The sequence below is a fragment of the Ambystoma mexicanum genome, chromosome 10 (assembly GCF_040938575.1).
Source record: "Ambystoma mexicanum isolate Mex_15411 chromosome 10, UKY_AmexF1_1, whole genome shotgun sequence".
Classification (NCBI taxonomy): domain Eukaryota; kingdom Metazoa; phylum Chordata; class Amphibia; order Caudata; family Ambystomatidae; genus Ambystoma; species Ambystoma mexicanum.
Genome location: NC_090932.1, coordinates 58,413,095 through 58,437,595, shown reverse-complemented (window position 1 = coordinate 58,437,595; position 24,501 = coordinate 58,413,095). Strand labels below are relative to the sequence as shown.

The 24,501-nt window shown below is 45.5% G+C and overlaps 1 protein-coding gene across 3 annotated transcripts in view; it reads right to left on the bottom strand.

Moving 5' to 3' along the window:
- TFRC (transferrin receptor) overlaps positions 1 to 24,501 on the bottom strand; it is an 858,836-nt gene that overhangs the window by 510,005 nt on the left and 324,330 nt on the right. For all 3 annotated transcript variants that reach the window (XM_069617499.1, XM_069617501.1, XM_069617500.1), the window contains exon 8: positions 18,028 to 18,135. In XM_069617499.1, coding sequence (XP_069473600.1) covers positions 18,028 to 18,135 — 108 coding nt within the window. The remainder of the gene's footprint in view (positions 1 to 18,027; positions 18,136 to 24,501) is intronic.

Sequence of the window (24,501 nt, the reverse complement as noted above, 5' to 3'; positions counted from 1 at the left end):
CTATCTTCCGTACATAGGAATTATCAAATAAGCCTTTCAATTTATTTATTTGCCAGCAACCTCCCACTCTCATCTCCCTGTTCTCAAAATTTCTGTTCCATTAAAAAAAAAAAAAAAAAAAACTCTGTATGCCCATTTCGTTTTTCAAAGAATCTCACACCCTATTCATCTCCACTTTGTCAGCACTGCTCCTAGTTATTTGATATTTTTTCTGCCACTTATCCAATGTATTTTCTAGTCGCTTCAGCTCATCCATACCAGTTTTCCTAGTGCGGGCTGTGATGTTCATTTCTCCCCCAATTACTACCTTGAAACAGTCACAGACTACCATCTCAGAAGCAGTTCCAATATTTGTTGGAAAATGTTTTTATAAATGACTTCAATGAGATAAGTACGTCCTCCGCCACCTTGACATTGTAGGCCGCACTCCCCCCAAACCCCAATATAAGCATTATCAGAATGATCTGAAATACCCCTTTCCATTACTTTAGTCCTAATTATTCTGTCAACAATTCTTTCAGCAGTCAGGAAATAGTCAATTCTGGAATACGTGTTGTGGACCGGGGAGAAGAAAGTATTCTTTCTCACCCGGATGTAGAACTCTATATGCAGCCACCAGATCGAACCCATGCAGATGTTCCGCAAATTATTTGCTAGCACTTTCCACTGTGTAACAGAACTGCGCAGAGCGGTCCAACCTACAATCCAGGACACAATTGAAATCTCCTCCTAAAATTATGTATTCCCATTATTGTCTCACAACAAAGATCTTATTCTTGCAAAAAAGTCATTTCCAGCAGCACATGGTCCATATATAGATCCTATAGTAATCACACTATCTTCATACTTTACATCAACCAAAATTATTCTCCCTTCACCATCCACAACTACCTTTTCTATACTCAAGTGTAACCCTCTACGAATAAGCACACCCACGCCTCTTGCCTTAGAGGAACAACAATTTAGCAATGCCTTGCTATACAGAGCATTATTCATGAGGCTTTGTGATACGTCCGTTAAATGAGTCTCCTGTAGAAGGAGAACATCCGCCCTTTCCCTCTTTAGCCTTGCCAATACTTACTTCCTTTTCCTGGGACTATTCAGTCCTCGACATTCCACGAGCAAGAAGTCACCTCATTCATCCAGATGCCTGATCAGTTGTATGCATTTCCCTTTCATCATCATGTCACCAATTCCATGAAGGACACAATATCTGGTGTGATATTTGCAAGCTTCATACTATAATTAATTTGAGATCAGTACCCTCAATGGCTAGTTTTGGGGGTAAGTGAAAGATGAGATGTTTTCGATAAACCACATTTCCCTGATTTAGCAGAGATTCAGGCGTTACATCAAAACACAACCGACAGACCCACAACCTTACACAAAAAACACATCCAATATAATTTCACTATTACGCACTGTACCCTCAGTGCGATTCTGATTCCTAATATATACACTACCACTGTTCTGAAATATAATACCTCCAAATCCCGTGCCTCAAACCTTAATCTTACATTATACAGCACATACCCTCACTCCATCCCGTTAACATTCCTCCTCAAATTCCCTCTAACCTATAATACCTATTTTTTAATGTTGAGGCAATTTCATACTTCACTTATGTAGTCATCTCTCAATTCAAGGAACTCAACCTTTGAGTTAATACAGCACGTTTTGTTGGCAATCTCAGCAATTGGGCACAGGCCCCCAACATTAACGCTTTATTTAGAAACAGTGCCCATCTAGCAATTCAACTAATGCAACTTAAAGGTCTTAGAGGTCAGAAATGGCAAGTTTAAGCAGTTTTAGCACCCCCACATTTGCCAAATCATGCAGTATCTCGAACTATGATGCCGCTTCCCTGGTGTCAACAATGGCGTTAGAGACACGTTCTATTGCAATCACTCTGGCTAAACAAGTTCAGGTGAATGTTGCTTGTCACTATATAACAGCACGTAGGATGATGCCCAATATGACAATGCATTACTTACCGTAAAAGCATTTGATGGTTGCATCTGCTTAGATTCACATGCTGTGCATAGTCCGACATCCAGTGGTCACTGCAGAGTATTGCATTTTGTTTTTCGTAGTCGAAAAGGGGACGCCGACAAGGTGTGTCTAACACTATTCCTATAGTGACGTGTGGTGTACCCACAATCCCTCACGCGTCGAGGTCCCTCTATTTTTTCTGCCCTGAGGAAGCCATCTAGACATGAGCGAGTACAGAAAAGAGATATATATAAAAATATTTCTATGTTCCTTCCATCCGAGCCGGGAGGAAGGGTGGGCGCATGTGAATCTAAGCAGATACCATAAAAGCATTTCTGATGGTTGTAAGTAATGCATTGTCTTCTGATGCTTGTTAATCTGCTTAGAATCACATGCTGTGCATAGACTAGCGAGCAGTACCCAGAGTTGGAGGTGGGTTGTAAGAAGGAACAGTAGAGAAAAGATGTCTTAATACTGCTTGTCCCACCTGGGAATCAGATCTAGAGTGGGCATCTAGACAGTAATGTTTTGTAAAGGTGTGTACAGAACTCCAGGTTGCCGCTTTGCAAATGGACTCAAGGGGAACATTTGCAATGAATGCTATGGATGCCCCAGTGCCTCGAGGAGTGTCCTCTTGGCTTGAAGGGTAGTTCTCTCTTAGCAAGAGAGAAACAGCGAGTGATGCATTGAACAATCCATCTAGATATAGTGGACTTTGAGACTGCATCTCCCTGTCTTCCTGCTGCCACCGAGACAAAGAACTGATTAGTCTTTCTTAGTGGTCTAGTTCTTTCCATATAAAACATGACAGCTCTGCGCACATCAAATGTATGCAGGCTTTTTTCTCCCAAATTTGAAGGGTTTTGAAAGAACGTTGGTAGTTCTATTGACTGGTTGACATGGAATTTTCGAGATGAATTTCGGTGCAAACCTTGGGTGTGTGCGTAGAACCACCTTATCTTTGTGAACCGTTACAAAGGGGTCTAGAACAGAAAGAGCCTGTAGTTCACTTACTCTACTAATGGAGGTGATAGCTATTACGAAGGCAGTCTTAAGAGTGAGGTCTTTAAGAGTTGCCTTGTGCATGGGTTCAAAGGGTGAGCCCATGAGCCTGGTAAGTACCACATTTAGGTCCCAGCCGGGAGCTGGGTTTGCTATCGGAGGGTGTATTCTCTTTACCCCCTCCATGAAAGCTTTAATAACTGGGACTTTCCACCATGACACCAAGTTGGGAAGTGGTGTATGCAGAAAGTGCCGCTAGGCGGACTTTAATAGAATTGAATACTAGACCCGAGTCCAGTAAATGGGTCAGGTACAGAACAATGTGTGGGAGAGCAGTCAACAGGGTTGATGTTTCTTCTTCTACACCAGATGACAAATCTCTTCCATTTGCTCGAGTGTTAGGCTTTCTAGCCTCCCTGAGGATGTCCATGCATCTCTGTGGGAGTTGTAAATGTCCAAATTCTATGATCTCAGGAGCCAGGCTGCTAAGTTCATGGTCTGAGGGCATGGATGCAGTGTCCTGCCCTTGTCCTGCGACAGCATGTTGTACGGGCAGGGGCGTTTCACCGGAGGAGATAGACATCTCCATCAGGTGAGCGAAGCATGGCTGCCGGGCCCACTAATATCATGGTAACTTATTCCTGGTGCATCTTGTGCACAATCTTGTTGAGAAGGGGAGTCGGGGGGAAAAGCGTAAACAAATTTCCCCAACCATGGAATCGATAGACCGTTCCCCTTGGATTGGTTCTGGGGGTACCTGGAGGCGTAATCTTGGCATTGAGAGTTCTCCAGGGTTGTGAACAGGTCTATTTCTGGGAATCCCCATTGTGTGAAAATGTCGAAGACGATGTCTTCGTGTAACCGCCATTCGTACTCTGAGGGCAGAGGGAAGTCTCTGCTGAGTTCCTCTGCTAGCAGATTGAGTTCCTCTGGTACATGTAACAGAAACATGTGTTTGAGAGCCCACTTCCAAATGTTCTGGGACAGCTTGGACAGTCCTGGAGAGCGAGTGCCCCCTTGCTTGAGGTAGTACATGGTTGTGGTGCTGTCCGTGAGGACCATCACTGTCTTCCCCTGTAGGTGTGCCTGAAAGGCCTTTAGTGCCTTGAACACTGCCAGTAGTTCCAGTAAGTTTATGTGCTTGGATGCTACGCTCGGAGTCCACACTCCGTGAGCAGTCCGATGGGATAGGTGAGCCCCCCCATCCTGTGAGGGATGCGTCTGTGGTTAGAGTGGCTTCCACTGCGGGGGTGGCAAATGGTTTCCCTATTACAAGGTTTTCCTTCGACCACCACCGTAGCGAGAGAACCAAGGCCTGCAAGACCACCACTAGATCGTCCCATTGTCCGCTGGCCTGACACCACTGGCTGTTGAGCCACTCTTGCATTGGGCGCATGCGCAGGCGCGTGTGAGGAACCAAATAAATACATGACGCCATCATTCCTAGCAAGCGCATTGCTGTGGGTACCATCACCTCTCGACCTGCCACATATTGAGGGATCTGAAACAGCATGTTTTGTACCCTCTCGTTGGAGGGGACGACGAGGCTGTCCTTTGTTCGAATTAGAGCCCCTAGGAATTGTTTGATTTGGCTGGTGTCTAAGCTAGACTTTCTCGTTGATGGAGAAGCCCAGTTGGAACAAAAGGTCTACAGTCTTTTGGGTATTTGAGAAGCATGTTTCGTAAGAATCCCCTGTTATGAGCCAATCGTCGAGGTAAGGGTATACTGGGATGACAACCTGCGCAGGTGGCCCACTGCCACTGCCAGTACCTTCGTGAATACTCTCGCTGCTGATGCTATGCCGAAGGGTAGCACTCTGAACTGGTAGTGTTTGCCCTCTATCATGAACCTGAGGTATTTCCTGTGCGCTGGCAACATTAAAATATGAAAGTATGCATCTTTCATGTCCAGTGTTGTCATGTAATCTCCTTGTGATAGCAGGGGGATCAATCACTTCCTGTAAGGTCACCATACGAAACGAGGTTTGACAAATTTGTTCGCTGGGCGCAGATCAAGTACAGGGCGCATGGTCAAGTCCTTTTTGGGTACAAGGAAGTACACTGAATAAATACCTTCCGTTACCTGAGATAGAGGCACAACCTCTATGGCCCCTTTTTCCAGTAGCTGGTCCACTTCTTGCAGAAGGATGGCGAGGTGTTCTAGTGTCATGCGTCGTCCCCTTGGGGGTCTGTATGTTGGGGAGTTGTTGAATTCTATACAGTAGCCGTGGGCTATGGTTATAGTACCCAGCGGTCTGATGTTATTCCCTCCCATGCTGGAAGAAAGGATGTTAATCTGCCCCCGACCGGCGCTGCATGGGAGGGGACCCGAATCTTCGAGTCATTTAGTGTTGGTGGCTTGGAAGCCTCTGGGGGTGGAACCCCGACCTCTCCCTTTGCCACGGCATTGTCCCCTCCGTTTGTATTGTCCACTGTTACCTTGGTTAGAGGACCAGTTGTTTGCAGAGTACTGCTGCTGATTTTGCTGCTGGCGTTGGCCTCGAAAAAAGCACCTATTGCCGTAGCCACGTCTGTTAGGAGGCCTAGAAATCTGGTCTAGGGTTTTGATGGTGTCAAACTCTTTCTTTGCCATTTCTAGTGCCTCATCAACCGCTTTCCCAAAGAGGTTGGCATCTTCTATAGGCTTGTTGATTAGCGATGCTTGCGTTTCAGGTTTAAACCCCGAATTACGCAGCCAGACATGGCGTTTGAGGAGTATTCCTTGTACTAGGGAACGGCCAGCCGTTTCTGCAGCATCCAGAGTGTTTTTCACGATGCTTTGGTTGACCAGGGTCCCTTCAGTAATTGTGGCCAGAAGCCGTGTACGTAGGGGTTCTGGCACCTCCTCGACGTCTTTACGTAGCTTGCTCCATTGTGCATCTGCGTAACTTGCTAGTAAGGAGTTGTTGTTTGCAATCCTTGCGGAAAAAGCAGCAGAGGCTGTGATCCTTTTCCCTAGGGCATACCATTTTTTGCCTTCTTTATCTGGTGGTGCCTCGCTGGTTGACAGCGGGACCCCTGCTCTTTTTCTTGTATTTGTCACCACTAGGGAGTCTGGTACAGAGTGGCCCCTGACGTACAACGGGTCTGAAGGAGAGGGACTGAATAGTTTTTCTATCCTCGGGTTAACCCCTCTGACCAACGCGGGGTAGATAGTGAAGGGATAATTCATCTCATTGAGGCAAGGAGGGGAATGGTTTGGCTGACAGGGGGTTTCTCCTTTATTACCCTCTCCACAAAGTCAATGTCGGGAGAAATCTCCCCAGTGTCTATTTTGAAATGCGCTGCTGCCTTGCGTAATAGTGCATTAAATGTAGGTTGATCGTCTATAGGTGACGTGTTCCTATTGGGTGAGTCCTTGGGAGGGGACAGTTTTAGGGCATCAGGGTCAGAAAACACTGATGGGGACTGCCAGGGCTGTGAAGTACCCTCCTCTGGGTCTTCACCAAAGCCCCCCGCCACCTATATCTGTATTCCCTTCAAAACCCTCCTCCTCTGGGTTTTCTCTTTGTTGCCTAAAAATTCGTCCTCCTGGAAGAGGGGGTCCTCACCAGTGAGGTCGTATAAATTTACATCCTCTTGGGAGGGATTAAACAACCTAGGGAATTTAGCCCTGGGGTCCTCCTGAGGTCCCTCTCTTGCCCTCTTGGGTGCTGGTAGGTTTTGGGTCTCCATAAACCTCTCCATCTTCTCCATACAGAACTGGAGTCTCTCCAGGGTTTCCTGGGCGGTCTGGGCAGGATGGGGGGGGGGGGGGGGGGGGATTGGGGTGGGTAAATAGCAGACCTGAAAACACTTTGACCTCTCCCATTACGTCCAAGAAAGGTCTCCGTCGCCATCTGAAAAGCCTTCCGGCAGGCTAGGAGTCCCTCTAGATGAAGGGGGAGGTTCCGGTCTTCCTTCCGGCCTTTTCGGCATATCTCTAGCCTTCTGAGTGGTATTCGACGTATCTTTTGGCGTCCGCCTCTGGCTATCGGTGGAAACGATCCTTTCCAGGCTCTCGGCGATTCATTTGTCTGTCGAGGGCTCTGGTCTCGCCGTTACGGGCGTCGCGTGTTGGGCGCTCTCGGACGGAGCGATTCGTCTGGATGTTTGGGGTAGCGCCCTTGTCTATGGAAAGCCCAGTCGCTGGTCGCATTTGCGGTTGCGAGTGGGGCTTAAGACCCTTACGGTCTGAGGACGACGCCGGTGGAACCTGCGTCTCCGATGGTTTCTTCGTCTTAAGAGCCGTGGGTTGTGTGTTTATGAGTGTCTTTTGTGTACGTCAGTGTCACCGGGGTGTTCATCCCCATAAGCAGGGCATGAGCCGAGCTTGTCGGGGCTGGGGACAGACTAGGAGCGCGAGCGCTCCTTCGAGGGGTGTACGACTTCCGAAGCGGATGTCGGGTTATCACATTCCTCGTCACTTTCTAGGGCGGCCGCGGCGGGTGAGGAATCGGACCTCGGCATGGCGTAGGCCGCCCACCTCTTGACCTTGCTGTCCTTTAAAGTTTTAGGCTTAAGAAGCTGACAAGCCACGCAACCGTCTTCCTTGTGATTGAGGGGCAAGCAACGGTTACACCGTTTATGCTAGTCTTTCCAGGTGAACTTGCCCTTGCACCGCGGGCAAAACGTAAAGTGTGTCCTCTCCATAGCCGAGGAAATATTTAGTTGTGATAACCCCGAGGGAAAGGAAGGGGAAAGGCATTCTCAGAGGGAAACAAGAAATGTCCCACGACCCCACACTCCCTACTGTGTTATGGCCGGCAAGGCCAGGCCACGTGGTCGGCAGAGCCGAAGGATCTCCTCTGACTCGTCTCCGCCGTCGAAATTCTTGCTCAGCAGAGGAAACAGCTTCTCAGCTATGTCGAGGGAGGGATCTATGTGATGGATATTAATAAAGAACGACCAAGGGTCGAGTAAATGAATTTGCAAGGTCTCTTCGAGGGGCTCTGCGTAAAGGCGACCAATATCTGGGCGGAAAAAAAACAATGAGGGACCTCGACGCGCGAAGGATTGTGGGTACACCGCACGTCACTATAGGGATAGTGATACAGCCACGGCTTGTCGACTTCCCCTTTGACTACGAAAAACAAAATGCAATACTCTGCAGTGACCACTGGATGTCGGACTATGCACAGCATGTGATTCTAAGCAGATTAACAAACATCAGAAAAGTCAGGTAACCTCTGCAATCAGCCAGGCACACGTTAGGTTACAAAACAGCCGACCTGAGCAATCAACCGAATGCTAGACATCAAAGCCCAGTTTAAAATTGCTATGAGCTTGAACCCCCTCCCCAATCTTTAGAAGTGTCCCATTGGAACATCATACATTTCCAGTGCTCTACTCATCACATATTCAAATTAGTCATTCCATGAATTTAAAGGCAATGAATGGACCCTTACAGGCCTCAAATCCTAGAACACACTGAAGAAATAAGGAGCAAAATATCAACATACAATTGGTTTACCTTAATCCCACAAGACCCATTCTCCCTCTGACATTAGTGTGCTCCACATAGCCCTCTGAACATCGTATGCATGTTAGGTAATGTTCCCAGCTCGACTAGCGCAAGGCCTACCCCCCAAAAAAGGACAAGGACATTTCCCCAACACCACTTCAGGGAGCAAGGGCCGCGCCACCACAAAACTACACCAGCACCTTAAAGCTAATGCAGCGCGCCCGGCAGCAGCAGCGCAAGCCGCACCACCAACACAGCTGTTGCAGCGTGTAATCACCCCAAGTGAACACAGCACTTGCTTGCAAATGCCTCCCGGCACGAGTCATGACACCCCCAGACATGACATCCTCCTATTAATTCAGACCCCTAGTTCCAACGGGCTGCAGTTGGGCCCTATGACAACCCTCACTGATCTGATCAGCTTCGATCTCCACCCGGCACCCGCCCTTCCATATTGGTTAGCCAAGGCCACGCTGGGAAAGGGAATAGTTTCTTACCTGTAACTCCATTTCTCCAGCATTGGTATCTTTCATGGATTCACATGCTTAGAATATTCCCCGTCAGACTAGGTCCCCTCGGTACACATATATAGCCTTTTCCTATAGGAAAACTTTCGACACTTGTGTCCTATCTACGTCCTTTTATGACCCGCCTACGCATGCTCCGTAGGCCGTCCCAGGATAAGAGGCCTGCCCCCGCGGTTCCCCTTCAGATTTCGGCCCCTCCAAAGTAGGAAGGTTTAAACTTATCAATCAAATACATTGCATTCCGGGGAGGTTTGGCGGGCGCATGTGAATCCATGAAAGATACCAATGCTGGAGAAATGGAGTTACAGGTAAGAAACTATTCCCTTCTTCAGCATTGGATCTTTCATGGATTCACATGCTTAGAATAGATTGTATAGCAGTAACACTTGAGACGGCGGTGAGAATGTAATGTAATATACCCTCACCATACTACACAAGGCATATGTACAGTAGGAATAAGTTAACTCATAACCTTACCCACATAAAGTATACTCACATCAAAAAGGTAGAAACAGATTCTCCACAGCGTGGAGCTTACCTTACTGAAACAGATTGCGCAGGACAGCTCTTCCCATCTGCACCTCGTCCGCATGCTGCCTGGCAAGGCAGTAGTGGCGGGTAAACGTGTGGGGCACTGACCATGCCGCAGCCTGGCATATGTCTGTCAGCGGAATTCCTGCCCATAAAGCTGCTGAGGAGGACATTGATCTTGTAGAATGGGCTCTAGGATGTCCTTGCAGTGGCCTTCCGGCCTTGGAGTGACAAAACGCAATCGTCGATGAGACCCATCGAGCCAATCCCTGTTTAGAGATTGCTTTTCCTCTCGTCGACGGACCATATGCGATGAACAGTTGTCGAGTAGACCCGAGTTCCTGTGTACGATGTAGGTAAAATTTTAGAGCCCTCTTAACGTCCAGGGTATGAAAAGCTTTTTCTGCTGTCGATGGTGTCGCAAAGAAAGTAGGGAGAACAATGGACGAGTGTTTGTGTTACACTGTCGGAACTTTTGGGACGAACGTAGGATTAGTTGCCAGGACCACTTTGTCCTTAAAGAATCTTAGGTATGGCGGGTCTACGACCAGCGCTTGCAGTTCCGAGATTCTCCTAGCTGATGTGATAGCAATCAAGAATGCCAGCTTCCACTATATGAATTTTATGTCAGACGTGGCCATAGGCTCAAAAGGCGGTTTCATTAAGCCTGCCAACACTGTGTTGAGACTCCAAGTTGGTGGGAAACGTTTTACCGGGGGAAAAATTCGAAATAAACCCCTCATGAAGAGTTTCACAAGTCTGTCGCTAAATAGAGGAGACTGCCTCTTCCTCGTGAACCTTGAGATGGCCGCCAGGTGCACCTTTATCGATGTGAAGGATAACCCCCTCTCCGCCAAGAGGAGCAGGTAAGGTAGAACTTGTTCCGGCGTCACCAACAACGGTTGTAGGCCTTGTTGTCCTCGACACCATTCACAGAACCTCCGCCACTTATAGGAGTAAGATTTATTTGTAGAAGGGGCTCGGGCCACCTGCAGAATTTTTTGGCAATCCTCCGCAACGTTTAAAGCACCGAACTCCGAAAAGTCAGGAGCCAGGCTGTCCGGGTCGTGATGCCACACCGTGCCTTTGTCCCGGGATAGTAGGTTCGGGACTCTCGGAAACGCTATGGGATGTTCCAGCGACAGGTGAAGCAGGTCGGAGAACCACGGTTGCCTCAGCCAGTGTGGTGCCACTAGAATTACCCGGCAATTGTATCTGCGTATCCACCGAATTGTCCTCCGTATGAGGGGGAACGGGGGAAAAGCATAAAGGAACATGTCCGTCCATGGGAAGGAGAATGTCTCCCCCATGGAACCCTCTTGAGGCCATCTGCTTGCGAATTGCTCGTATTTCTTGTTGTCTTTGGTCGCGAAGGCGTCCAGAGGGGGGTGACCCCATTTCTGGAACACTTTCATCAGGTGAACTGTGTCCATTTCCCACTTGTGTATTTGGGCCATGCTTCTGCTGAGGGAGTCTGCTTGGGAGTTCCTCACTCCTGGAAGGTGATAAGCCACGATGGAAATTTCGTGATTTAATGCCCAATGCCATGTTTTCTGGGCTTCTATGGAAAGAGTTCTTGATCGCGTCCCTCCTTGTTTCCTCAGATAAAACATGGCCGTTGTATTGTCGGTCAGTATTCGTACTCGCGAGCCCTTGATGTGTGGTAGGAATGCCTTCAAGGCCCATCGTACTGCTCTGAGTTCTAACACGTTTATGTGTAGGAGTGACTCCGTTGGAGACCAGCGACCCTGCGTTTGGAGAGCACCCATGTGAGCTCCCCATCCGGTTAGGGACGCATCCGTGACTATGGTTCGCTGAAACTCCAGCTCCTGTAGGGGTACGCCGTTGTTCAGATTGTGGAAACTCTGCCACCACTGAAGGGTCCGAAGCAGCTTGTCGTCGTCGATGGTTATCTTGTCTGACCACGATCCTTGAGCCTGCGTCCATCGGTCCGCGAGGAATTCCTGGACTGGCCTCATGAATAGGCGACAGTTTTGCACCAGATGGATGCAGGATGCCATGGCCCCTAGGACCGAAACGTATTTTCTCACTGAGATCTTGGTGTATCGCCGTAGTCGGCATGCTTCTTGATTGAGTCTTGAGGTTCTGTCGAGAGAAGGTTTCACTAGCCCTAACTGGGTCTCGAACTGTGCCCCCAGGAATACCAGCGATCTCGATGGCTGCAGAGAGGATTTTTCGAAGTTTATGGCGAATCCCAGCTGTTGTAGAAGCTGCATGGTGGCTTGTAAACTTATGTTGGTCGACGCTGGAGAGGATCCCCTTACCAGCCAGTCGTCGAGGTATGGGTATACATGGTGGCCTTGCTTCCTTAGCCAGGCCGCTACTGGAGCCAGGCATTTCGTGAACGTCCTGGGGGAGGTCTTGAGCCCAAAAGGAAGAACCGTGAATTGGTAGCGAGTCCGCCCTATTACAAATCTTAGGAATTTCCTGTGTTTCCGACACATTGGAATATGGAAATACGCATCCTGTAAATCCAGGGACGCTAGAAAATCCCCCTCTTGAACGGCGCGGATCACTTCCTGCAGAGTGAGCATCTTGAATTTTAGGCTCTTCAAAGATTTGTTGAGATTGCGTAAGTCTAAAATGGGACGCCATTTGTCATTCGGCTTTTTTACGACGAAATATCTTGAGTAGACTCGTTGACCTCTGTGATGTTGGAACTAATTCTATCACGACCTTTGCTAACATGAGTGTTACCTCTTGTTGCAGTATTTTCAGATGGGAATGAGCGGTGAACGCAGGTGGAATTTGCGGAGGGCTGTGTTTGAATTGTAGAGAGTGTCCGTTTCTTATAGTATCCAGCACCCACTGATCCGTCGTTATTCGTTCCCATTCGTCGACATATGCTGAAACTCTTCCCCCAGAACGGTGTGTTGTATGTCACTGCTGATCTTCATTTTGCTTGTCTCTCGACGACGACGGATATGATGGTCTTTTTCTGGAAGTCTGGAAGTTCCGGCGACGGTTTGCCTTTTGGGAGGCACGTCTGTATCCCTGGGAGGGGTAAGCTGATCTGCCAAAGGATCTGTCTCCAGATGCAGAGAATCTTGAATTACCTGAAGCCCCTCTAAAGGGACGAAAAGATTTGTAGTTTCTGCCACTCTGGAGGGCACCCAATGAACGTGCCGTGTCCGAGTCCTCTTTCATTCCCTTTAGGGCTTCGTCCACCTTCTCACCGAAAAGAAGGTCTCCCTCAAAGGGCATATCTAAAACTTTGTATTGTACTTCTGGCCTGAAGTAGGTACACTTAAGCCATGACTGTTGACGTAATACGACCCCATTATTGACTTGCTTGAAGCCTGACTCAGCGAGGTCCACCGCGATGTTTATTGCGTGATTTGAGGCTTCCTCACCTTCTCGGACGAGTAACATCGCTGCCTTCATATGCTCTTCCAGAAGATGATCAAGCAACGGAGCTAGCCTGTGCCACATCTCCCTATCGTATCTGGCAACAATTGCCAGAGAGTTTGCGGCCTTTACTGTGGTCGCTCCCACGGATAGCACTTTTTTGCCAAAGGCATCTTGGCGTCTCGCTTCGTTCTCCGGAGGAGTCGTGCACTTGTGCTGGGCCTTCGCCTTCCTCGCCGCCGCTGCCGCCGACACCACCGAGTCTGGCGTTGGTTGGGAGGATAAACACTTGGGGGTAGACTCTGGAGCCTTAAACTTTTTTTCCAGGCGTCCTTTCACTGCCGGCTCTGAAAACGGGTGACGCATTGTCTGCAACCCCTCCTTTCATACATGGTCTAGTATTGGTATCGAGAACACAGACCTCCTTCTCTTACCCATGTGGTCGAACAAAAAAAACAGTCCTTTTTCTGTTCTTCCTGGGACAAACCAAATTCTTCGCATGCCTTCTCCATCATAGAATGGAATGACGCAATGTCGTCGGGAGGGGACAGGTGAGCTGGGCTTCTAGAGGTTTCCAACTCCACCTCTGACTCCCAGGTTGGATCCCTGGAGGGGGATGATATCCGACATGGCTCCCCTGTCAGACTCCGAATCTGGCAGCTCACCTTCCTCCTGTGCCTGTGCTGAGATTGGCATGCGTAGGTGTGTCGGTTGACGGGACGGGCCCGGCTCGTCGACGGGTGACTGCGACAGGTTTGCCTGAGGTAGTCTCTTGTCCAACGACTAACCACGATTGAAGCGTGGACAGAATTTCCAACGACAAAACAGATTGAGGATTGAGAAGAGGGGCAGATACCGGTATAACGGATCCCCTCGTCGACGACTTGTCAGCCACTCGTAGCCCTAGGTCTGCTGGGCCAGCTATGCTCTCATTCTCGTCCTCCGAGGACAGCAACACAGCCTGTTCTTGTAGTAAAGTATCCGGGGGGGGGTCGGATCAAAAACTTCAGGCCTCCAGGCCTCCTGTAGAACCCCTGTTGACGAGGCCATCGTCGGTGGGACGGTGGATGCCACCTGCGTTAGTGGCAGGGTGGAGGCAGATGACTGGGCCGCCGTCGACGACGACGGTGACTTAGCAGGTGGTTTTGGCGTTCCCGCCTTTTCCACACTTGGCTTGCTTTAACTCGACTCCTGGTCGATCTAGGATGATCGCCCCAGGAGGATTTCCTTTCCTTTGAAGATGATTTCTTTGACAAGGAGTCTCTAGTTGAGTGGCTTCCAGACGACTCTTTTTCCGTCGGTCGAGATTTCTTCGCCGGTGGTTCCGACGAGGTAGCGCGGCGTGATGTTTTCGCCGATTGTGTGGAGCCTACCTCCGAAGGGGGGTATGCCCCCGCTCCCTCATTCAGCCATGCTACCAGTCGTCGACTGCGGTCTTTGAGGGTTTTTTGAGAAAACCCTTTGCATATGTCGCAGTTATCCGCCGAATGATGAGGGTGGAGGCAATATATACAATCCATATGTCCGTCCCCCTCGTAAACTTTTCAAGCCGCACGTCGCGCATGGGCGGAACAGTGCTTTTCCTGACGCGGAGGACATTTTCTGTACTCAAATTCCAGTAACGCAACCTTGTACAAAATAGTAAGACACGCGAGGAGATCCCACTACTTTGGAGACGGTTGAAATCTGAATGGGAACCGCGGGGGCGGGCCTCTTATACTGGGACGGCCTACGGAGCATGCGTAGGCGGGTCCTAAAAGGACGTAGATAGGACAAAAGTGTTGAAAGTTTTCCTATAGGAAAAGGCTATGTGTACCGAGGGGTCCCAGTCTTACGACGGGGAATATTCTAAGCATGTGAATCCATGAAAGATCCAATGCTGGAGAAGCTGAACGCCCCTTCTCCGCTGCAGCGACCTTACTTTACGATACGCACTCACTTCCTATTAACGCAACGTGATCACGTCATTACCAGGTCCTTTCTTCAAATTGTCCCGGGTCCACCATACAAAAATAAACAAACCGAAGAGGCAGCCACTGAATTTGCCGCGAGAAACGTTAAACGAATATAACGGTATTCACCAAAGTAAGTAAAAAAAGGAAAAGCGAAAAAAAAAAGTGTTAATTAAATAAAGAGAATCCAGTTAGCAGACCACCAGTAAAAGTATTTATCTCTTCTTAGTAGGCAAGGTCCTCTGAGAAGTGACTGTAGTAGCTTCCATGGGTTCCTGATCTCTCTCAAGGTCTGAGAAAAGCTTCAGCACTCTTATGATCACTGAATTAAGAGCCGTCCATCCATAACCACACGGAATACTGCTGGGTATATCATATGATATTTAAGGTGTTTGGCTTTTGCCTTTTACTTGGCCACATTAAACTCCTTCCTCTTGTCCAGAACATCCTTACTTAAATCTCCAAAGAACAAGTTACTTTCTTACCTGGTAACGTTCTTTCGATGGGATGGTCCTCCGACGTATTCCATATCTATGAAAGGTAATGTCCGCAGCTGCGGACATTACCTGTCATAGATATGGAATACGTCGGAGGACCCAATCCCCTCCAATATCACTTTGTGACCACCCCAAGAAATATCATTCAACTCCTGTGCCTTCCCTAAGATCATCTCTTTCACTGGAAACCTCAAAAATGTAAACCACAAGTGCCTAGGTTTCTGATCAATGGCAGAGTTTGGCCCCGGGCTCCTATGTGCCCATTCAATGTCCAGTCTGATTTTTGGGTCCAATTTAATTACAGAAACCAGAGCTTTATCAGTAAATTCCATGGGGTTCCCTTTTTCGATATGTTCAGGTAAGCCAGCAACTCTGACATTACTTCTTCTGGAAAGGTTTTCCTGCTCTGAAACCTTTAAAGTCAATTTCTTTATTTTTTATTTTTAATTATTGTTTAATCAAAATAAGATTTTTTACAATATATTTGTCACGTTGCATTTAATGTCCTTATCTTAACATCTGAATATTCGTTTGTATCATCTGGGCTTTTCGTTTTGCTTCGGCCATAGTCAGCTTGTTGCATCGTTATTGACTTTGAATAGATCATTCACAATGAACTAATATTTTTGCTGTGATTATTTGCCAGCTCGTTCTGTCACCCCCAATAAGCCTACACCACCAGGTTTGCTCTTCCATCAATAAGTCATTATGTAATTCGAGCGCAAATTAACTTTCTTATAGTGCATGTCGCCGGGCAGCTCGTCAGAAGATGACAAATGGTTTCTTGCGTTGGAGGCATGTTGTTTTGGCAAAAACGACAATTTGCTGTTGCAGATGGACCTCTTATATGCAGGATTTCATTAGTTGGCAAGAGATTTAACCGCGCTCTTAGGATTAGATTTCGTGCCCGTTTTTTCGGAAATCTCTTTAAGAAGCTTTGAAGCTCATTTAATTTCCTTGTGTTACCTGGCAGATGGGAGGTGATTCTTAAAGTGGCGGCTGTTTCGGTCGTCTTCGCCCAGTCTGCTTCCTTCAGTTTGCGCACAATTCTGCAAGGATTGAAAATCAATTTTTCATTTTTGATCTCCAGGTCTTTTAGCCGTCCGCCATTTTTAGTATTCCGTCATCAGTCTCAGTTATGCGAGTTTCAATCCTGCTGATGTTTGAGGACAACTCCACATACCTCTCCTCTGCTTTTGTTACCTTCTCCTTGATTTCAGCAACATCCAAAGTCACTGGTTAGAAGCGCCAGTATTTTGTCCTCCCCATCTTCAGGGGCCATCTCTCCAGCTCCCTTCTGCCTTGTCAGAGGTTGTGTTGAGTCAGTTGTACTTGTGTCAGCCATAGCAGAGTGAGAGTCCAGTTCAGGCACACGAGCACAGCTCACTCAGGCAGGCAGCCATTCCTGGAGTTGACAGTTCTAGAACTCCTGCTTCAGCACTCTAAGTCACTTCACTTTATTTACCCCATAAATGCAAGATATCCAGGCGACCCAACTTGCAGATGGTTGAATATACTCCATGCAAAATCAGCCTTCTGGATTCCTAGGGCAATGTCACTAGTTAGACACCCGCTCACCCATCAGACAAATAATGTATGCAAGCCTAACCTCTTGGATTTCAAGTATTTTATGGCACTGCCACAAGCCCTGGCAACCCTACAAAAGAGCTTTGGCTACCAGCAGGGGAGCGAATAAGGACTAGTGTATAGTCTTTCTTCAGAGTTTCCAAGACTTCTTGCAGCCCCTGCTCAGACAACACAAAACGAATGCTACGAGTGCAATGCAGAAATGGTCAAATTATGCTTGTGCAATCTGTGCACTTAAATCAAGGGCAATGTTACATATCCTTTTCTCTGATCGCCAAAGCTTCAAGTACCACAAAAAAAACATGGCCACAGATGCCAACTGCAGCCATATGCTCCTGCACACTTATCCACAGGCTAGATTATGGCTTTGAAAGGAGGAGCAAGCAGACAGTCAGTGCAAGTGCCCCCAAGGTCCTAGTGCGAGGATGGATGAAAGATGCTGTACCCTACAGTTTCCAAGCCTTTACCTGCAGGCTCCCAGTTCACTTCTGAATGGCACATCATACCATTCTACCAACAGTCAGGACCTCATCAAGTAAATACCCTGAAAGCCAAAACGAGCGTTATCTGGGCCCTAGTAACAGGAATATTCATCTTTGGCTCCAACACAACTACAGCAAGAAGCAGCCAGCTAGTGGGATAAATAGCAAAAAGCTGACTGTGGCGGAGGGGAAGAAGAGCAGAGGGGGCAGGGTGAAGGTGCACTGAAATACAAACAGACAATGAAGAAAGACTGTACACAGTCAAACTAGACACGTATTTAAGGCTGGCATATACTCCTTACATCCCCGATCAGTTTGCAGAAACATTTAATATGCCCATATTGAAGACTATTCCAGCATAAACGGTATTCACTTAGATTAGTGACCATACAAATCCCCCCCCTGCCCCCATCATTCATAGTTTAAGACTACGTCAATGATAGGTACATAGCCAAAACTAGCCCCTAAAATAGTATTTTCATCCAAAGCAAAAAGGAAGGTGCCCAAACACTTCAACTACTAAATCACTTTTAAAGCCAAAGGAACATGCACATGTATGAACAAATAGTTTTCCCCAACAATAGCACCAGACCAATGATGGTACATGAAACTCAATAGAACAAGACTAAGGTAAAGAAGTCTTACATGTCCGAAAAGTTGTACATTTGTCTCCCTTCCAGCAATATCAGTGTAGTCAGTTGGATCCGGGTATATAATAACGCCAGCAGCATTTAAGGATTCTGCAATAGCAACCTGCAAAAAGGAAAATGCATTAGACGACAATACAAACTTAATAAACTGACTTCAACCAATTGCATCCTCAAGCCCTAGACACAACTCAAGATGGATTTGGGAGGCCACACTATTATGGTGAACAGGGAGCCACTGGACTAGCCAAACCCAATCAAGGCAAGGTAGCAGAGCGGCAAGGCTTAATCTCAGGAGGGCTGTTAAGTGTTCTAGGGCTACAACATGGCCACTCAAGTTAGACAGGAAACTACAAAAAAAACACAATGATTAGACCACTAAAATGCACATCAAGTAAAACCCCATGTCAAATATTCTCACACACTACGAGACAGATATATACATGCACCAGAAGGTCAAAAGCATGTAACCAGTGAAACACAGCTAAGTACTTCTATGCATGAAATTCTGTGAGGACACTTAGGAGAGTTACTCTGTGGCTATTCTAACACTTACTGAGAACAACCCTAAAACGGTTTGGGGCCTTGTACCCTCCAATCACATTTCAGTTATACTTCACAGGTAGGTTTAAGATATGCAATTTAAGGAATTCTGGATGGACATACCTGCATATGGCATTGTGTGATTTGTCTAAAATCAAACGCCCATTTGGTTAAAGGGGAAAGCCGAGAGTAGAATCGCGCCACATGGTTATAAAATGACTAACTTGGCCTTAACGCACCATTTGTTTGTATATTTGTCACCACTGTTATTCTGCCACCAAAGCTAAAGCGGCAAACATACAGAAGTATGTGTTCCGGAATGCAATCTGCTGGCCAAGGAAGTGACAATAGACCCCCTGCTTTGACCCTGGTCTTCATCAAAGAGCCCTTGTATATGTGCAGACAGTAGGGCCCCCTGTGAGGACACAGCCTGGGACATTTTATACCCCCTGCCCACTTGCAATTTATTTTTCGGCTTGTTGGTCTTTCCTCCACGTTTGGAGCCTTCTCTCAGTAATCATTCGGGGTGCAAACGAAGATCATTGTTCAGTTGTCGTGCACAATTAGATGGACAGTCAATGGCAGGCTGCGTTTTGTTACAGAAGGTTTAAAATGAACAAGAACAAACAGGTGAAGGTTATGGAATCTGACACCTATAGCAGGGGTTCTATATGATCAAAGAACGATTTGGTAGGAAAGCATTTGGCGCCTTCAGAATGTTATTGTGGACATCCGAACATGCGCTTTCAACTGTGCAAACTGCAATTTTTTTCAACTGTGCAAACTGAAATTTTAACTGAGAACACAGTCTACGACCACCTTGCCTGTGTCTTTCAAGCTAGATACTGTGGAGGTGAGAGCGCACCTTCATGACTATAGTGACTTATGCCAAGCCAAGGCATTACTGCAGGACTGGGGGATGGACAGCAGGAAATCATTCGGCCTAGTCCTGCTGTAATAGAACTCACATTATGATTTATGCTCTGATTTCATATTTGTTAAATGTCACTTATCACTTATAGTTTATAGTATCAACTATGTTCCACATATGATCTGTTTTGATATATTACTATGATTAGTCGCTCAGTTTTAGGTTATCGTCACTACATACGATTTATGCTGTCATGAGAGGACATCTATGTTCATTTTGACCAGTTGTGTAAGTGCCTGAAGTTTGTTATTGACGTTTGACTTTGTGCTGGTTGTCGAATGGCTTTGGGACATACAAAGAGAAAGTGTGTTTGTGACAAAGGGTCTACTGATTGGATCTACATGACTGCTTGGAATTGTGGTGTAGTTCACATTATTGGTTTAAGAGTCGGTTTGATGCATCCTACACTATCCCGCCTTGGAAATGTGATACTCCTGTTTGATTCTGCATATGGGGAATTGCTCTGTAGATTATTTCATTATACCCCGGATTTCATTTTCTCTATTCTCTAATTTTAGTACTAGATTGACTAGGGAAGATTGTATTTCTTGCTATTAATTTATCTTTATATTTTAGTGATTATAGGGGCTAGTTCTGTTTGGCCTATTTAATCATACAGCTGGCACTAAGGTCTTCTATTAAATGCTCATTCTGAAGCAAATGTTGGTATTCTATTTGATTGCCCTGTATATTTTTTGGTATCCAATTCTTCCTGAGCTGTGGATTCCTACTTAGAATATCCTATTGAGCTTGTTACCGACTGGAATTATACAGGGAAAGGGGTGTTTGGTTGCATGATTATTCGTGGAATATGGTTTCATTTGCTGAATGGCCTCGACATTGTAGTGAATATATGAATTTTGTGTGATTTGACTCAAAGCATGGAATATGGGGAGGCAATGCTGGGATTTCTGGGTTGAGGTTATGGAACTGACCTGTAGTCTACTTCTCATATGGTTATAGACTTCTTGTTTGAATATAGGTATGTTCATGCAAATATGTATGGTTTCAAATTTTATATGATGTTTTCAGGGGATAAATTAGGCTTAGGTTTGGTTTGTGTGAATTTGAACAAGGAATACATTAGTCATTTTAGTTTATTGATCATTCTTGTTATGGATTACAGGAGAAGTCCTGTTATTCACTTTTTTGTTTTTGCTTCTGGGCAGGTGCAACCTTGATGGAATAAGGTTGAACACTGCTTATTGCAGAATTGTGTTATTGCTCACTATTACTTGGGGCTTTCCCTGAGGTTTAGGTTTTATTATGCGTTTGTCTTGTGGATGTGTTGTTTTTGTATTAAGTCCTTTTGTCTGGTTTGTCTGGATATATTGTGTAGTTTACCATTCTTTGAATAGAGTTCTGCTACATCAATGGATGGGAATGGAATGAGTTCGTCTGACCTCTCATATTTGAATAAAGGAAGAAAGGGTTTAATAATATTCGTTTGGGATTAGTGAGATGGATGTAGGTAACCTGATAGTTACAACTTGGAATGTAAATGGATTGAAATGTCCCAGAAGAGGAAGGTTATGGCGCGATTATGGAGATCTAGGGCTGACATTGTTTTTCTGCAGGAAACGCAGTTGACTGATGAAACCAAACAATGGCTGGTCAATTCCAAATATTCGAAGGAGTTGTCAAATTGTTTCTCTTCTAATTCTAGGGGAGTGAGTATTTTGTTCAGGAAAGGACTGCAGTATAAAGTGGAGAGAGTGGTGATGGATTCAGAAGGACAAATGATTTTTGCTAATATAATTTATAGGGGTGAGATGATCACATTCGGTTGTATTTATGGTCCTTGTGTTTCTGGTAAAGATTTTTTGGAAAAAATTTCAAAGATGTTAAATGGAATGAAAGGTGAAACGATAATTTTGGGTGGGGATTTCAATTGTGTTCGAGATTTCAAGCTTGATAGGATCAGTACATGTAGGTATACTAATATGAATATTTGTAGGGAATTTGATCATTTTCTTGATAAATTTGATTGATATATGGAAGGAATTGCATCCATTGAAGGAGTTTACATTCTTTTCTCCAGTGCATGATTCTTTCACCAGACGATTAGATTTCTGTCAATAAGGCTTTATTAGATAAAACTTGTGAAGTTAATATAAGAGAACGAGGAATTTCTGATCATGCTTCAGTAGATCTTTGTTTACGGATGGATGTGGAGTTGTAGTCTTTTAGGAAATGGAGATGCAGATTGAAAACGGGAATTTGAGGAGAAAGAGGTGTTGGTGGATTTACTGTCACACATGACTGATTTCTTCGAACTGAATGAGGGATCTGCTGATGAAGGGATAGTATTAAGGCTACAATAAGGGGTTCTCTGATTGATTGGACTTCCCGTCTTCGGAAAAAATCTTTGAAAGATCTGAATGTATTTCAATCACAATTGTCTGGACTGCAGCAAAGGTATGCCTGGAGTGGAAGGATGGAGGTTAGAACTGAAATGAATCAAATTCAGGAGAGATTAAACAATGCAAATAATGTATTGGCGGAGAGAGGTCTTTTTTTCGAAACAAAAATATTGGGAGGCTGGTGATAGGAGTGGTAGATTGCTGGCGAATAGATTGAGGGGCATGCATAATGAGACTTATCAAAGGGATTACTGATGATAACGAACCACTATTGTGGAAGAATAAGTATATTTGTTCTAGTTTCAGGGATTATTACAAAATGTTGTATACGGAAGATGTATCAATAGCCAAGGTAGATTTGGAAAATGTGAGAATATTCCCATTTAGAAGTTGTCTGTTGATGATAAAGTGGGATTAGAGGTGAGCATAGATGATGAGGTTCTTTTAGCGATTGGACAAATGCAGTTGGGGAACTCTCCGGGATTAGATGGGTTGCCAATTGAGTTTTATAAGAAGTTTGATACTTTTCTAGCTCCAAGGTTGTGTGCTTTGTTTAATTCTTTCTTAGAAGGGAAACTTGTGTCAGTCGATGACTGAAGTCATGATTTCAGTAATTCCTAAAGTAGGGAGAGATAGTAAACAATGTAAGAATTATAGGCCCGTCTTTGTTAAATGTTGATATTAAACTTCTTATAAAAATATTAGCAAATAGACTAGGTAGATGTTTTGGATCTGTTATTCATGAGTCTCAGGTAGGGTTTATGAGGGGTAGATCCAGTTATGATAACAGAACATTGATATAATAAGTCTTCATGGTAATGCCAACACTGCCTTGGTCTTTATGGATGCTGAAAAGGCATTTGATAGGGTAAACTGGGATTTTCTGGACTTTACTATGGAGAAAATGGGTTTTGGGATTAGATTCAGGAAGACGGTTCGTAATCTTCAGAATTCGGCTACAGCACAAGTTTGGTTCAAAAATGTTATGTCGGAAACTTTCACTCTTCATAGAGGTACGAGGCAAGGATGTCCTTTGTCCCTTTTATTTAATATTGCTCTTGAGCCCTTGGTAGCACTAATACGCAACGAGCGGAGAATATGTGGTTTGACATTCGGGACTAAGGAAATTAAAACGCTGTCTTATGCGGATGATATGGTGGTGGTGCTCTCAGACCCTGGCAAAGGGACAATGGTTCTTAAAGAGATTCTTGAGAAAGTTGGTAAGTTTTCGGGTTATAGAAGTAATTGGGACAAAACTGAAATCTTCCCGCTCTCGTCTGCGGTCAGAAGGGAAGATTTTGCGGAATGGAAGTGTACATGGTCTGAGAACAGTGTAATATTTGGGCGTTTTTCTGATCAAAGATGTGCGGAAGATGGTTCAATTTAATGTTACTAAACTGTTGGATACACTTAGGAGAGATACTAGGAAGCGGCCCAGATAAGACTTAGGGATCTGGGCTAAAGTTAATACTATTAAAATGTCACTTCTGCCTAAAGTTTTATATGTTATGCAGTCAATCCCTCTGAGTTTTTCAAAGAAATTACTCAATATTGATCGGCTATGCCAGGATGTTCTTTGGGGTGAAAAAAGGCCCCTAGGATACCAAAGTATATTTTGCAGAGGGAAACTAAAGAGGGGGTTTTGGATATCCAAATTTGGGGAAATATTCTAGGGGTTTTGTTTTGAAGAAGGCTGTCCAATATGTGAAATCAGACTGGAGGAGCCAATTTGGTGGACAACAGAGAGAAATGCTTTAATGCCCTTCAAGTTGGAAAATATTTTCTCAATGGGGACGCTACCTAGAGGCTCTACTAAATTGCCAACTGTTAGTGTCTAAAGACTTGATATGGTGGGTACTTAACTTTAAGGGTAATTTATTTCGGATCATGTTTCTTCAATTTGGTATAATCCATCATTGCAATTAAGTAATAGAGTATTGTGTTGGCGAAGTTGGATTTCTAAGGGGTTGTTGACTTTGGAAGATTTGTTGTGAGATGGGGTCTTGAAATCTTTTGGAGGAACTTCAAAGTGAGTATCATTTGAGTAGTCGAGAAAATAGATATAGGGATCTTGAACGGCTTCTGGCCCAAATATTTGGTATGATGAATTCACAACTGGAAAAAGAACCAGCGGGGTGGACTGTGTTCCACTTATTTCCACATAATGTATCCACATATCTGAAACTTATGAGTGTAGATGATTCAGCATTGCAGTCTTGGGACACATTGAAACAAAAGTGGGAGTTGGATTTAGGTTTTGCAATCAGTGATGGGATCTGGAAGTATGTATGGCAGGTTGGTCACAGTACTAAGATGGATCTCAAGTTGCGTCTTATACATCAGAAGATTTTGGGAAGGTTATACTGGACTCCAGTGCAGATGTTTGGTTTGGGATTACTTGCAGAGGAAATTAGTTGGGGATGTGGATGTGAGAGGGGGTCATTGATTCACATGTTGGAGTTGTTTGAGAGTGTCGACTTTTTGGACGGAAGTATTGGATAGGTTGGATATCACTGTCGATTTCCTTTGCAAGGGAACCTTTTCAGGTTCCGTTATTGGCAAAAAGAGGTTGTTTGAAAGCTCATCTGTATGGGTGTTGGATAGATAAGATATTGGTAGTAGCAGTGAAACAAAT